Source organism: Rhodnius prolixus, unplaced genomic scaffold, assembly GCF_049639745.1.
Source record: "Rhodnius prolixus isolate KJV_2025 unplaced genomic scaffold, Rpr scaffold_1, whole genome shotgun sequence".
Classification (NCBI taxonomy): domain Eukaryota; kingdom Metazoa; phylum Arthropoda; class Insecta; order Hemiptera; family Reduviidae; genus Rhodnius; species Rhodnius prolixus.
Window position 1 is genome coordinate 66430980 of NW_027411581.1, and position 15856 is coordinate 66446835.

Genomic DNA, 15856 nt, shown 5'->3' on the forward strand with positions numbered 1-15856 from the left:
AACTCTCGTACAGAAAAAAAATACTATCACTGATGAATAACTCCCAGTTTCCACGGACGGAAATCTAGGGTGGTGTTGAATTTCAATCCAGAAGTAAAGCAGTGCCTATAAGAGTTCAATGCGGGAAATGTACTTTCAATTTTTCTGTTTAACTTCACCTTTTATATCGAAATATTAAACAGTTTTCAAGGCGCCACGGTAGCCGAGCGGTTAAGAGGCGAGACCCGCAATGCTTAGATGTATTGTTGGTTTAGTGAGTTCGATTCCCGGTCTAGAGGCCTTGGATTTTATTTAATGGTAAATAAAATAAATTTACAGTAAAGTATGTTTGCTAGTCGCCTCTGTCCATGACACCTAATTGTGGGAGTTGGACGTAAAGCCCGCCTGAAAAAATAGGCGATTACTTTACTTTACTTAACAGTTTCCAGCCACTACTACTGACCATTGTTTCCTTCCGTTTCCGATGAAAGGGATACATTTAAAGCATAGTAGACATGTCCCAGGTAGTCTGTTGAGAAGAGGTGGATTGTATCCCACATTCTGATTAAAAATTTTTTCCTCCAAATCACGACAGTTCTTTCAGGATTTCCGTTTACATTCATTAGTACATTCATGTGGACTGGAACACGCATTGTTTATAGGAATTGTGTTTCATATTTATACTTCCGTTAACCGCCAGTACATGGCGCGTTACCAACATGAATACAGTTCACTAGTTACTGCCTTTTTTTCATCGAGAGAACTGCAGATCGGAAACAAAAAAAAAAAAAAGCAGGGCAAGAAACCACGCGATCCAGTAACCAATTAACTTCCGGACGTAACTGGGGCACAGTTCTGGTCTCAATAAATTACCTGTCCCCAACCATTGCTGACCGGAACTTTCGTCGTACAGTGAGTGGGTGACCACCATCGCAATTTCCACACGTATTGTGTGCTACCGTGAGTTTTATATCCGCCATTTTTTGTACCAGTTTTGTTTGTACCTTGGTTTAGGTTGTTTTTTACGAAGAAATTATTTTTATACTATCCACGAGACAACTTTTCTTTTTTTTTTTAGATGATTTGCTGGAAAGTTTGCTGGTATTCGAAAGAAATTTTCACCATATTTTCGTACGAATTCCGTAATTCAGTACGTTATTGGAAATTCGTGTAACATATATTTTGCTATTCATATTTGTTTGTTTGTTAATGTGCTATCTCTGGAACCCACGCTTACCGACCCAGGGAGATGATATAAGACAGACAAACAGGTAGCCTACAGTAAGGTAAACGCACAAGGGTGGGCTAAGACAGTGGGTGGGTGTCCTAGCGGCCTAGATTGTCAACTTGGTTGGCCGCACCACGTACATCTGGAAGATTGCAGTAGGCCTGTTTCCCTCTGGCTCTCCAGGACTCAGCAAGGAACCCACTGTACTGCTTGCTCCAGCATCCCTCACTTATGTACACAAACAAGAGCAAACCTTTTCCCGTGTACAGTTATTGCACCCTAGGAACCAATACAATTGGAAAAAATCTACTTTTATGATCACAGCACCATCTGGTGCTGTTTCAAATTTCTAATCTTTTTGTACAAATTTACAAAATTTCATTCTTTATTAAGGACCATTTTACAAATCTGGATGATATTCACTTGAACATCTCTTACGTCCCATTCAAGAAACAAAACAATAACCAGACAACAGCTGTGTATGTTCAGATGGTGTGTTTGACAATTCCTAAGTCAGGGGTCGCCAAACTTTTTTTTGATCATGGACCCCCCCTCTATATAATTTTTCAGAAATCTCCATCGACCCCCCTCATAAAAGTAATTTTCAGTTAATTAAAATAAAACTATCTATTAGGTATACTGTGTTTGTACGTACATTTATTTTATGATTTTAAACATTTTATTAAAGTAATATTATGTAACAAATAGTTTTATGAAAAATATCTTAATGTTGTAATTTAAAGACCTTAATATTTATTAAATAATAAGTAAAGTAACTACAGGTATTGCTTCTTAATTAATGAGATGGGTGTGCCTGGTGTTTCTTTGCAAGGTTCGCTATATTGGGTTCGAAATTGTTTTTCCTTCGACCCCCTGGCTCAGAAAAGACCCCTACTTTTGTTAAATAGACCCCTGGGGGTCTATATAGACCACTTTGGCGACCTCTGGTCAAAGCGAATTCTGAAACGAAATATTAAGTAAACTCCCTGCAATTCCCGTTTCTAAGCTAGAGTTTTCTCCTTCTGTCCACCTTTAGGAGGGTACGGAGAAACCGTAAGTCATGAGCTGGGCAATGGCTGGGCCAGTGACCATTCTAGTGCCACGAAATGGTACCACGGGATCGTGAGTCAGCTCGTTGGAGTTTTGCCTCCAAGCTCACGAGTTGAGGAAAGGTTTCGTGGTGGTCGAGGTATTGCAATGATGATGGTAGAGTCCCTATGAACTATTGTGTATGGGGGAGGATGATTGGTTTGCCTTCGGGAATAGATACGCCACCTTCTAAGTCTCCACAAGAACATGTCCACCTTTAAGGAAACTCAAAGTTCACATTGGATTTTCCAATGGGAACAATTTTGAAGAGGAAGTGAGTGTAAGGTGCCTTCTGTTGTTAGAGAGACAAGGAAGATGTTATCATAGGCTCTACTCCTGTCAATACTCTGGATGGCCCAGCAGCAAATCATGGTGACTGTGGACTGGAATATGAAATTAATTGGCCAGATCTGCCCGTCCAGTTTCAAGATCCTCGGCAAAATATTCACAATTGGGAAACACATTAAGTAGAGAGGTTGCTGATAAAAAAAAAAATCGACGTTTGGAGGTTGTTGTCTCCAAAAATAGTTGCTGGAAAAAGAATATTTCGATCATTAACTTGAAAAGATGGGAACATCTAATATAAATAAAATGAAGACCTGAATTCACTCACATCTCCGTACGGTTAGTTTGGAACTAGAAGTAGTCTTGAGAATTTAGCTATAATAAAGTTAGTTAAGGACGAGGCTTTATTTATAGATGTGGTATAGAATGGATCTACTAGGTGGAGATTCCTGGATGTATGGTGGCCAGCAAGGTTATGAAGTTTGCAAGCAAAAGTTTTCTAGAGAAGGACAAGGATGCGGTCATAGTGAGTTAGGGTCCCAGGTAACTGAGCCGGAACGCGCTCTAATTCAAGGCACAAACTTCACTAATATACCGCCGCAGCATCCACGGTTATTTATTTATTTTTTCATCCAATTCATCCTTCAGCAACCACGTCATTGTAGACCATTCGTTGATTCGAATCCCAGGAAAGCGCTGATTGGGTCTGAAATGACGTATCTAGTTGATCCTTTCTGCTGCGCTCACATTCGTTGTTTAGAATCCCAGTGAAGCGCAGCTTGAATCTTGAAATGATGTATCTAGCTGATTCTTTCTGCTGCGTCACACATTCGTTATTTCGAATCCCAGTAAAGAGCAGATTGTGTCTGAAATGACGACTTTAGCTGATCCTTTCTACAGCGTCACACATTCGTTGTTTCGAATCCCAGTAAAGAGCAGATTGTGTCTGAAATGACGTCTCTAGCTGATCCTTTCTACAGCGTCACACATTCGTTGTTTCGAATCCCAGTAAAGCGCAGATTGTGTCTGAAATGACGTCTCTAGCTGATCCTTTCTACAGCGTCACACATTCGTGTGATAGAATTACCGAGAAATAAAAAATCGAATTAAGTTAAATGCTACTTCATTTTATGAAATTCTCAACAAGACACAGGATCGTAACAGTATACTGAAAAGGTAAAGAAAGAAAATCCCATCAAAGAGAGAAGCCTGTCTAAAGAAAAGCCAATCAATCAGCCTCTCTTAAAGAGCCCTTAATCGAAGTTTCCAAATAAAAGTTGTAGTAGACCAACTAAGTTGTTTTTTTTTCAATTCGAGATTTTATCGAAAATAGTTAATCGATTTTCTTTAAACGTATGGGCTCATGGCTCATTCTCTGTTGTAGATAGATTTACAACTTTTTTTAATCAAATATTTCTACAAGTACTTGCGTAAATGGTCATTATTTGCGCAAAGTTGAGGCTTTAAATATTGCTTTAAATTCGGCCAACATAATCATTAGTAGAAGCCGATGAATCTGATTAGCAGAACTGTCTACTTTGTAAGGGGAGGTTTCATATTTTACTTCCAGAAGTAGATTCTGAGCAGTACTTTTAAAGTGATCTGTTACTGAGAAAATGGCTGTCAGAATGTAATCTGCTCTCCAGTCTGCCGATAGTTTATTGGCCTCGCGAAAGAATGAATTTATCAGCTGTGCCACAGATTAAAGATTTGAAGCGAATCCTTAAAAAAAATTCAGCTAGAGCTAGCGAATTGTGAAAGAAATAGGGGAAGCAAAAAGTTTTGTGAAAGCGAGGTGACAAATGTGCAGTGGAGTTACTGATAAGAGTGGAAGAGACATGTAGAAACAGGATAGGCCTTGAAAGCACAGAGAGTTTTACCGAGAGGCGGCGGCGGGCGGTGATATATCAGGCGATTAACAGCGGGAGACGACAGTTCCTGCTCCCAAGGCCTCTTGCACTAACTTCCGGGGGCCCCCCCTTGATGAACTCTAACCTTGAACTTCCAACCTTTTTCCTAACCTCTCGCTAACACACAACTTCATTATCATCCATCCACTGCTGGCTGCTTGCTGCATTTATCAACAAGCAAGTTCACGCTAAGACCCCACCTGGCCGGCTGTAGCTAATTCTAAACTTCCCAGCCAGATGCCCTAGTTTATCTCTCCCACGCTTTACCAACCACGCCAAAACTTGCCTGATTGGGTTTTCACCAGCACAACAGGTAACCAAATCTGAATAAATTTAAAAATTACGGTGCGAACTCACAGGACTTCCTTTCACCGAAAGAGCCGGTAAAAAAAAATCGCTACAAACTACACAATTCACACAGTAAAATAGCACTTTAGCACCGCCGATTTTGTTTACAAAGATATGTATTTAGGTATATTTAACTTCACTTGTATACCAGCGTTACCCAACCTTTTTTTGGCTCGCTTAGACCACTTGATAGTACCAATCATGCTAAATTGTACCACTTCGTAAAAATATGATTGTATTTCATGAAATTTGTTAGTTCGAATGTGCTATTTTATTATTATTATCATCTTTACTTGTATGTAGGATACAATGTATCTGTTACAAAGGAGTTCAAGTTCATGTTCACCTAATAAACTTTGTAAAGTGTAAGAAAAGATAAAGAAAAACCCTTTATACGAAGGGGGTTTGAAATCCATTTTATCATTTGTGTTTTCGGGTTTTGGGAAAATACTCCATGAAAGACAATTTTAATCCTGTTAAATGTGCTATTATTTTTTCTTGTATATCTTGAGACAGACTAACCTTATTACTTGATCATATTAACAACTTGACTGTATAATATTATTTATTAAAAGATTTTTATGTATTATTGGGGAAAAAACGTTTCTATGATACTTTTATGATTTAATTGAATTGAATTTTTTTTTAAGACCGCCATTATTGATTATTTTTCGTGAACCACCAACCAGCAACTCGCGTACAACCGATTGGGAAACGTTGTTGCATACTATTCGAATTCTTGGCCGAACCGTTCTTTTAAGTTATTCTGAATTACTTCCAAATATTTGGTTATTTCAATTTTATTAATCGTTCCCACACCAGACATTTACTAAATCCATATTACTTTAATTAATTCCAGACAAATTTTACTTTCAGGTCCAGAAAGTCCCAAGTTTTCTAGATCCCAAGAGAGTGTTCTATTTCTGACGTCGGTGTCATGTGCTAACAACCCTTTATCACACTTCGAACAATCCTTATTAATTAGTGCACTCCTTGCACTAATAACTGATATGCCTAAATCGCTCAAAATGGCAATTTGAACACTATTTATTACAACAATAATACAAAACTTAAACTAATTGAAAGAACTCTTTAATTGTTATTAAGAACATGATCAGTTCTTCAGTGAATAGTGTATTTTGATTAAATTTTAAGAGTTTTTAGAGTGACTTTTCAATTTTATCACTATCACAATTATTTGATTTGCCAACTATATTATAGAATATATCTGTTGGCAATACCTATTTCATAGCTCCTCAGTGTTGGAAATTAAATCTTTCACATACTCTCAGCTGATATTTTACACCAGCATTTGACATGAACTTGTCAAAGAGGAAGTGAAAATCGGCTCACCTGTTCAGCAGTAGCCTGTCCACTACATCCTGGTCGTATTGACTTTTAACTGAGGCTAGATGCCCGCCTAGGCTACGACATTTTTGCTCAGCATCGTCCCAGGTGGCCTTATCCTGGTCGAATACGGCCAGACAGAATCCTTGCGAGATTATCCACGGCCAGGGACAACGGCCAACTATCTCTTCATCGCCTACTGCTTCATATCTGTAAGAGATGATGAGTAAATGAGACTAGAGAGGAGGATCGAGCTTTTTTCAGAATGGTAACTAGTGAAAAGATGGTGAATGTTATTTTATAAATCATAATCTATCTACTCCATCTCTTAGAGGAAGGTAATGGCAATGAAATGCATTTTCTTACCTGAGTGCAATCCCAGGATATTCAGAGAGGCCAGCTTTAGCGGTCACCCTGATCCTAACCCGATTGCTGACTGAGATCAACTGCAGCCCGCCAGGAACTTGGCCTGGCAAACTGCAATGCACCAACGACCCACGGCCAGCCCATATCCTTAGGCCAACGCCCGCACATTCCGGTTCTTGTTCGGAATTTGCTATTGATGACAGTAGGATTGGCGAGTCTTCAGCGCTGTCATCGTAATAAGTGGTGCCAACTCTTAACTGCAAAGACACTCGATATCCATAAGGCAGTAGTATCCTGTGAATGAATATAAACGACATAATTGCAAAAAAAAAACAAAATATAGAGGAACGTATAGATTATTTTTGAGAAGATCAAAGCTTACCTATAATTGCAGTCGAGCTCCGAGTTTGGCACAACCTCCAAGGAGGAGCTGTTTGCCAGCAAGGTCACGTTGTAACACGGGTCCACGTACCTATCAACATCGATGCAGGACAATAATTCAAAATTCAATTTGATTATCGACGATAATAAATTAACGCTTGTCCTGGTAAGCTTTAACAATTTAATGAAGTCAAAAAAAACAGCCCTACTCAACTTCCAACTAGCAAACAACTAATCAGTTAAGTTAATCAGTTTAAGCTCGAAAATAAAGTCCAACATTACGTCATGCCGCAAGACCCGGCTTAGAAGTGAAATCGATTAATCAAGAAGTAATCAAGAAACGGGGTTGCAGCAATTTTTATCTTAATCAGTCAACAGCTGACAGTAATTGATGGGGGCGTAACCAGAGGAGTAGCTTCCTAATTAGACTACTCGGTTAGCCTAAAATGTATTTTGGTAAAAAGAAAACATTATGTACATCTATTTTTCAAGAAAAATAACTTCAAGCTTTTGTTCTAATACATGATTATGTCTTAATAAGACGTGTTCCGACAGTTTTGATTACGGAATAGATTGGTGTACTCCATGCACGGTATTCCATTCATGGAAATTGTACTACTTGAGCAGCGCGGTGCGACTATTTTGGGATTTAAAGACTCTAAATGCTCCTTTCTATACAAGGATGAAATCTGATCTCTACCTTGTTGTGTCCATCCAGGCAGAGATATTATTAGGAATTGGTCCCATAATCGGGATTCTGGTAAACCTTAATCTAACACCTCTTTACCATTCGGCAGAGACGGTGGCAAAGGGAGCGAGAAGAGTGCTGTACTGGGACAAAGAGTAGTTGTCCCTTAACTGCTGGGCTCTTTGCTCTTCCTAGAATCTCACTAGAAAGCTTAGATCGTAACCGGGCGATGAATGAGGATATACCCATCTAGAACACTTAACAAGAAAACCATCCGCGCCCCCTGAACACGATCTAGAGATAATGTGGTGCCGCGCTTCAGGTGAAGCTAAGAGGGTCTTTCATTTGGAGCATCCAAATTCAAGTTCCGGTTCATTGATGACCCTTATTTCGAAGAGTGAACATAAAAGCAATTAATTTTGTAATTTCCACGTGTAATGCTTACAGAGTTCTGTTTTCAGGACTTCTTAAATGTATTTTCTGACCAAAGAAAAAAGAAAAAACCTAATCCCTTAAATTCACCTGTACTGTAAGTGAAATATAGTGGCACCAGTGACAGTGATGAATGGAGGTCTTTCCGGGAAGTATAAGGCTCTATCCTGAGGCGGTATTTCTTGCAGTTTGCCGCACAGTTTTGGCCCTTGGCGCCCGATGTGTAGGCTGCCTCGAGTACAAGGCACGTTGAGCCGGATCAATCGTAGCACCAGGCCTGGAGTGGTGCCTAGATCGGGCAAGTAGATTATGCATCTGGAGTGTTGGCCAGCCTGCAGTGGAATATCTGTAAAGCTGAGATTGCCACGTGCTTTACCGAGCAATGTCAGCTCGCATTCTGTAACATAAGAAACATAAGCAATCAATTACATACTATTCAGTTTAATGCAAAATTTAAATTGACCCCGAGTTCTAGAGGCGAGTTCTGGCGTAGTAGGCGTAGGCGTCTCTCTAGATCGCCAATCACTGAATTCTCCAGTTTTTACCGACTCTATAAGATGAATGACTACTAACTTACAACAAAAAAAAAAGCTCGAGCTTGAAGTGAATCTCTTAATCGGAAGGCTCTTGAATGATTTCTATTAAAGCTTTTGTACATTGTCTATTCGGACAGCTTTAGCAATGAAATCTAGGCCATGAAAATTATTTTTGAACAGGTGGTTCTGGGAAATCTCGCTTTCCTTTAAAAGCTAGTGAAAATGTTTTTTAAAAAAAATCATTAGTTATTTTCGAGCAATCTCAGAATAATGAAAAATCCATCAGCTGATTGAGAAACTTAAGTTTGTAGTACAGACAGCCAGATGGACCATTAACAAACATGTTTTTTTTTTTCTTAGGAAATCCCAATCACCCCCAAGTCGAATTTTGAAATTGAAATTTTTGAAATTTATTTATTGCTTTTAAAATACAATTTTACAGCAAGAGTTCAGTTATTATACAGTAATAAAAAATAAAAACAAAAATAAAATAAACGAATAAGAATTAATAATATGCGTTTCTTTTCCTTTTTTTTTTTTTTTTTTTTGATAAAACAAAGTTATTTATCCATCATAAATATACATAAATACATTTATTTAAACTAAATTTTCCTTCTTTTTTTTTTTTTCATAGTTTAACTTAAGAACAGAAATATTTCATAACATTGTTGATATTATAGATTAATAGATTACATATTAGATAGAAAACAGTTCGAAGTGCAGACATAAATCACTTTTAAAGAAAAAAATAAATTCCAACTTATTACCCACATAAACACAGATAACAAATTTACTTATTTTTTTCATTATTTATTAATTATAATTATTATTTGCTTGTAACCACTGTTTTAGTTTATTTCTTATTTCCAAACATTTTTTAACATAATTATATAAATTGATAACTAAATCCATATTGGAACAATTTAATATACTTTCAAGAAAGTCAAGTTCTGTTTCATTAGTTAACAATGTAAATTTACTAAAATATTTTGCTCTATACGCATCAAAGGTCTTACAATCTAGCAAGAAGTGTGTAATTGAATCCGGTGAACTATTACAAAGCGCGCACTGGGTTTCAGGTCTGAATTCATAATTTTTATCTTTTATTATTATTCTGGGGAACTTATCACTTGCTAAACGGATTTGAGAAATTACTCTTACACATTTAATTGGCGCATTCACCAAAAGATAAGACTGTTTACAATTATAATTACTAATAAATCGAATATAATTATTAAATCTAGCGTTGTAGAGTTTTTCAATGTCCTTACAAGAGAGATACAATTTAAAAGCATTAATTAAGCCACTTCTATTTCTAATTAATTCACTGTAATCTTGTGACTCCCAGAGATTTATTGCACCAATTTTTTCCAATGACAATTTTAAATATATGCACCAATTAAAAGGAATCTGCTTAGAATTTATTAACTTTAATAGCCTGTTAAAACATAATTTCGGAATGCGATCGTTTTCCATTTTGAGTAGAACTATCCACCATCCGATCATCCTTTTAAAGATAAAGAAATCTAAGTGAATTCTACTGACTTCATGTCGCAGCAAGGCATCGGGAGTCGATTTTGGAAGTAAAAGGAGAGACTTAAAATACTTTATTTGTACTTTTTCCAAAATATCTCCGTAAGGGGCAGACCAAACTTCTCCACAGTACAAAAGTACGCTAGCCACCATACTATCAAAAAGAATTTCCTTAGTTTCCCATGAATCCGATTTCCCCTTAGATAATAACTGTTTAACTTTTGTAGCTGCCGCTATGCCTAGTGTTTTATTATGTTCTGCTGTTTTTCTAAATTTCCCACTAGTTGTGAAAGTGATCCCGAGGTACCTGAATTCCCTGACTAATTCCACTTCCTTCCCATCAAAAACGAACTTCCTCTGTTGACCTAGTTTCCCTCCTTTTTGAAAAGGTAAAATTTTAGTTTTATCAATATTAACATTTAGTGCGTTTTGCTTACAATATTTATTTAGGAGATCCAATTTGAACTGTGCGTCTATCCAAGAGTGCCCCAACAGTACAATATCATCAGCGTATAAGAGTATAAACACATCTTGTCTTTCATTTATACTAAGACCCACTGCACCGTGATCCCTGAAAAAATCTACGATATCCGCGATGAACAAAGAGAACAAAAGAGGGCTAAGATTTTCACCTTGGAGAACTCCCTCCGTAACATTAAACTCTTTTGTTTTATTACCGTCACTTTCAATAAATATTGAAGCCCTATCATAAATAGCTTTTATTATATTAACAATTTTACCACAAATTCCTATTTTATATAACTTTTCCCACAATTTAACATGCGACAGGGAATCAAATGCCCTTTGCAGATCTACAAAGATTCCATAAACTTTTGCTCTTTTTTTCCGCAAGTTCAGATTAACTAAAGCTGATAGAGAGAAAATTCCATCTCTACAGCCCCTTTCTTGCCGAAACCCCATTTGTTCTTCAGGCAACATATTTCTACTTTCTACCCAGTCGACTAATCGTCTAGATAATATTTTTGTAAATATTTTAACAACGTTATTAACAAGAGCAATGCCTCTATAATTGCCTGGATCACAGGGATCTGACTTTTTATAGATCATTTTTAGTTTAATCTTTCCCCAACTTGAAGGAATTTTTTGTTGCTCCCAAACATTTTTATAAACATTAAGTAAATAATGCAACCAATTTGATGGAAGTAATTTAAAGCATTCATTCATAATACCGTCATTACCAGCCGATTTATTGATTTTAGCACTTTCTATGCTTGCTATTAATTCTTCTAGAGTTAATTCTTTATCCAAAAATGGATGGCTGTCAATTGTTGGAGTGTATGCAGTTAATGACTTAAATTTATACGTTTTCTCAAGAAATTCCTCCCAAGACTTTATTTCAATAGGACATTTTTTAACAGTTATTCTATTTTTTAACTTACTTAAAACGGACCAAAATTCTCTACTATTTTTGGCATTTCTCAATTTCAATTTAACTGTTTGGAAATAATCGGTTTTCGCGGTCAATATAGTCTTTTTATAATGTTTTTTAGACTGTACATAACTACTAACAAGATGTTTTTTGAATTTAAATTTCCGGCAGATTTTATAATTTTGTTTAACTTCTTTTTTTGCGAGAAAACATTCCTTATTAAACCAAACTTTATTTGTTTTTCTTGAAAAATTTATTTTTTTCCTGATTACTCTCATCCCGCTATTTGTTAATGCCTCAGAAAGAGTCGTTATTAAATTTTCATTTAGGTCGTCCACGGAAGTGCTATAAAAATAAATATTATTAGAGTTAAATAAAATCTCTTTAAAAAATTCTATATATAAGGGTTCTTTGTTAAAACTGTAATAATTTAACTCGCAATCAGACTTATTTAGAAGCGCCGCGTTAGTAGAAGGGGTGTCTACCTTTAATGCCACTGGCAAATGATCAGAAATTTCCGGGATGTTTAATACTTCAAAATCTAAATTAGAATCCAGAAGAACCTGATTTACCCATATTTGGTCTACAACACTACAACCATTACTTGAAATATACGTATAAGAAGCCGGGTAATCTTTACAAGATCTGCCATTACACACGCATAGCCCATAGTTTTCCATTATTTCCAAAATTCTTCGGCCTTGATTATTTACAATTAAATCTAAAGATCTTCTAGAACCATAGACACAAGAATTTTGAAAAACATCTTCATCAAAAGAGTTTAATTCGGAAATACGGCCATTGAAATCGCCAGCTATTATAATTTCACACTGACCATAATGTATAGATATTTCATATAAAGTTTCATTGAATCTTTCAAAAACACTATTCATTGAGTTTGGTTTAAAATAAACTGTTGCTATAATAATTACTCTACTATTGATTACACATTTTAATACAATCCAAAAATTTTTGCGATCAACAACCTCCACCTCCCTGACAGATGCTCTTTTAGTAAAAACAATTATACCTCCAGAAGGACGGCCTGCACACTCTTTTTTATCTGCTGATACTTGAAAGCTATCATATTCAGAAAGAAAATCAGGGAAATGGAAGATACTGGTCGCCTGCCAAGTTTCGCACAAACCAATAACATCCAATTGCTTAAAAGTATCAATATTCTCATTACCTAATTCATATAAGTTTCCATACCCGTTGATATTCCAAAATCCAGCTTGAAATCCAGTATTTGTGGGAAGACGAGGTTTCCTATTTTTCCTTCTTCTCTGGGGGACGAAAAAATTTGTCAATTTTCTTTGATCTTGTTACATTCTTAAGCTTTCTCTTTTTGCTGTCCTTACTCAATGTTGATATATCAGTAGCATCAGATTCGTCAAAATCAGTCTCCTCATAAAGTTTAACTTTCTCCGCCATAACGGAACTTGAACTCAAACACTCGTTCAGGTCGAAATTATTTCTAATTATTTTCGGGGTAGAATTTTCCGTAGTTTTCACAAAAACTTGCCCATTCCTTACCCATGCATACTTTAATTCCTTATTTCTTACATTAATTCTCGCTTGTTTAAACAAGAAATTCAGTTCAGGCGACAGATATTCAGATATGTAAATAGGAACATCAGCACTTCCTTCCACAATCATTTGAGATGACAAACGTATTTTATTTTCTCTAAGCATCTTCAATAGTGATGTTTTGTCTTTGTTTTTTAGGAATTTAACTATGATAGGGGGAGGGTATTTATCATTTCTACTTTTCATACGAAAATAATCTTGTAAAAAATCTAGGTTAAATTCAAAATTGATTTGTTTAAATATCTTATCAATAATTGCTATTAAATTTTCATTTTCAGTTTTAGGAAAGTTAGAAATTTTAATCGCATTGTAGCGTATGGATTGTTTTAACTGTATTATATCATCTTTAAGTAACTTATTCTCCTTCTTTAGGTCGTTATTTTCTTTTTTAATATGAATAATTTCCTGTTTAAGTTGAGCAAGAGATTTTTTTAGTTGATTTTCACAAGATGTAACACTTAACGAAATACGTTTATTTTCTTCACTGACTTTGTCCAGCTCTTTAGCTAGTGTTGCTATTTGAATGTTTATAGAAGCTAAAGAATTAGATATACCAGTTAGAACGGACTCTCTAATATTTAGAATGTCCCCACCACTAGTATTACCTGTGTTTACTGGATTATCCGTCATCTCTCCCCTCTACTCAAATAAACCAAATTCTCTAACTCACTTTAATTTAATGAAAAATGTTTGTTAAATACTTGCACAATTAATAGCGAACAAAAGTTAATCAAATTTCACTATAATGACTATTATTCATTGAACTACGTGTCTACCAAATTTTATCAATGAACTACACTGAAAACCACATAAATTATACAAAACTTTGAAGAGCGATCTTTACACTATGAAAGCTAGAACTGAACTCCCCAAGTCGAATTTTACGAACTCCCTACACCAGAAGTGCCTCTTTGTCGGTATGTTCCAGGAAAAGTATTTCAATTCAACTGATACCCAATAGATAAATACAATTGGTAAATCATCTTGAAAGAGAAGCTGTTTTCAGGCGACAGATATTCAGATATGTAAATAGGAACATCAGCACTTCCTTCCACAATCATTTGAGATGACAAACGTATTTTATTTTCTCTAAGCATCTTCAATAGTGATGTTTTGTCTTTGTTTTTTAGGAATTTAACTATGATAGGGGGAGGGTATTTATCATTTCTACTTTTCATACGAAAATAATCTTGTAAAAAATCTAGGTTAAATTCAAAATTGATTTGTTTAAATATCTTATCAATAATTGCTATTAAATTTTCATTTTCAGTTTTAGGAAAGTTAGAAATTTTAATCGCATTGTAGCGTATGGATTGTTTTAACTGTATTATATCATCTTTAAGTAACTTATTCTCCTTCTTTAGGTCGTTATTTTCTTTTTTAATATGAATAATTTCCTGTTTAAGTTGAGCAAGAGATTTTTTTAGTTGATTTTCACAAGATGTAACACTTAACGAAATACGTTTATTTTCTTCACTGACTTTGTCCAGCTCTTTAGCTAGTGTTGCTATTTGAATGTTTATAGAAGCTAAAGAATTAGATATACCAGTTAGAACGGACTCTCTAATATTTAGAATGTCCCCACCACTAGTATTACCTGTGTTTACTGGATTATCCGTCATCTCTCCCCTCTACTCAAATAAACCAAATTCTCTAACTCACTTTAATTTAATGAAAAATGTTTGTTAAATACTTGCACAATTAATAGCGAACAAAAGTTAATCAAATTTCACTATAATGACTATTATTCATTGAACTACGTGTCTACCAAATTTTATCAATGAACTACACTGAAAACCACATAAATTATACAAAACTTTGAAGAGCGATCTTTACACTATGAAAGCTAGAACTGAACTCCCCAAGTCGAATTTTACGAACTCCCTACACCAGAAGTGCCTCTTTGTCGGTATGTTCCAGGAAAAGTATTTCAATTCAACTGATACCCAATAGATAAATACAATTGGTAAATCATCTTGAAAGAGAAGCTGTTTTCTAAAAAAAAATCATAAAAATTTAAAAGCAAAACGAACACTTCAGAAAAGAGGTACTTTCTGGTTGATTTTAAAAAATCTTTTTGAGTCTTTTTTCCTGTGCGAAATATCAAAATTTTAAATTTTAGAAATTTTTCGTTTTACCGTTACCATGGATACACATTTCGTAGTTAGGGTACGTCTTAAATTTGCACCATCTCTTACTTAGTAGAGTAGTAAAGAGTAAGAAATAAACACCCAGAAATACGGGATCATTGGCTGAACTTGAAAGACCACTTCTAGGATGGTCCTGCTATAACTTTGCAGCAAACTGAGTTAGTACTATGTGATCGATCACTTTAAAAAAAAAAAAAAAAAAGGTTAAGGCAGATGAAGAAGAGTAAATTTGTAATTGAGAAGCTGCGAATGGGCCATGCAATAAAGCTCTGAGAGATGTGCCAGCAACATCATCGTAAGGTTTGGTTGGTAAGCCTGTTTGTGTTTAACTTGGCGAGAAGTGTAAATACAAATTGTGTAGGGAGTAAGCTCCATTACAAGCTAGCAGCTGGAGAATTAGATTCAGTGGGGAAACGGCTGGAGACTAACAGGTGGTGTTTAGCATTCAGCCAGCACATCACACCACACACACACACACACGGCAAAACCGGTTGCCGCCTCCAAGAAGATCACCGCCTCTCACCGGCGGTGGTGTCCGCAAGAGTAGAACGAGCACTGAATAAGTGAGTGGTGAATGTTCAAGAGCCAAAGCCGCCAGCAGCAA

General features: G+C 35.8%; 1 protein-coding gene across 6 annotated transcripts in view; it reads right to left on the reverse strand.

Moving 5' to 3' along the window:
- The window catches only part of LOC141446181 (uncharacterized), a 158064-nt gene that overhangs the window by 68418 nt on the left and 73790 nt on the right, over positions 1-15856 (reverse strand). For all 6 annotated transcript variants that reach the window (XR_012453566.1, XM_074112657.1, XM_074112656.1 and 3 more), the window contains exons 5-8: positions 8144-8450; positions 6935-7024; positions 6553-6846; positions 6193-6396 (exon numbers count right to left, since the gene is read on the reverse strand). Coding sequence is in view for 5 of the 6 variants with exons in the window: in XM_074112657.1 (XP_073968758.1) it covers positions 6193-6396; positions 6553-6846; positions 6935-7024; positions 8144-8450 (895 nt within the window). In the remaining variant the exon portion in view is untranslated. The remainder of the gene's footprint in view (positions 1-6192; positions 6397-6552; positions 6847-6934; positions 7025-8143; positions 8451-15856) is intronic.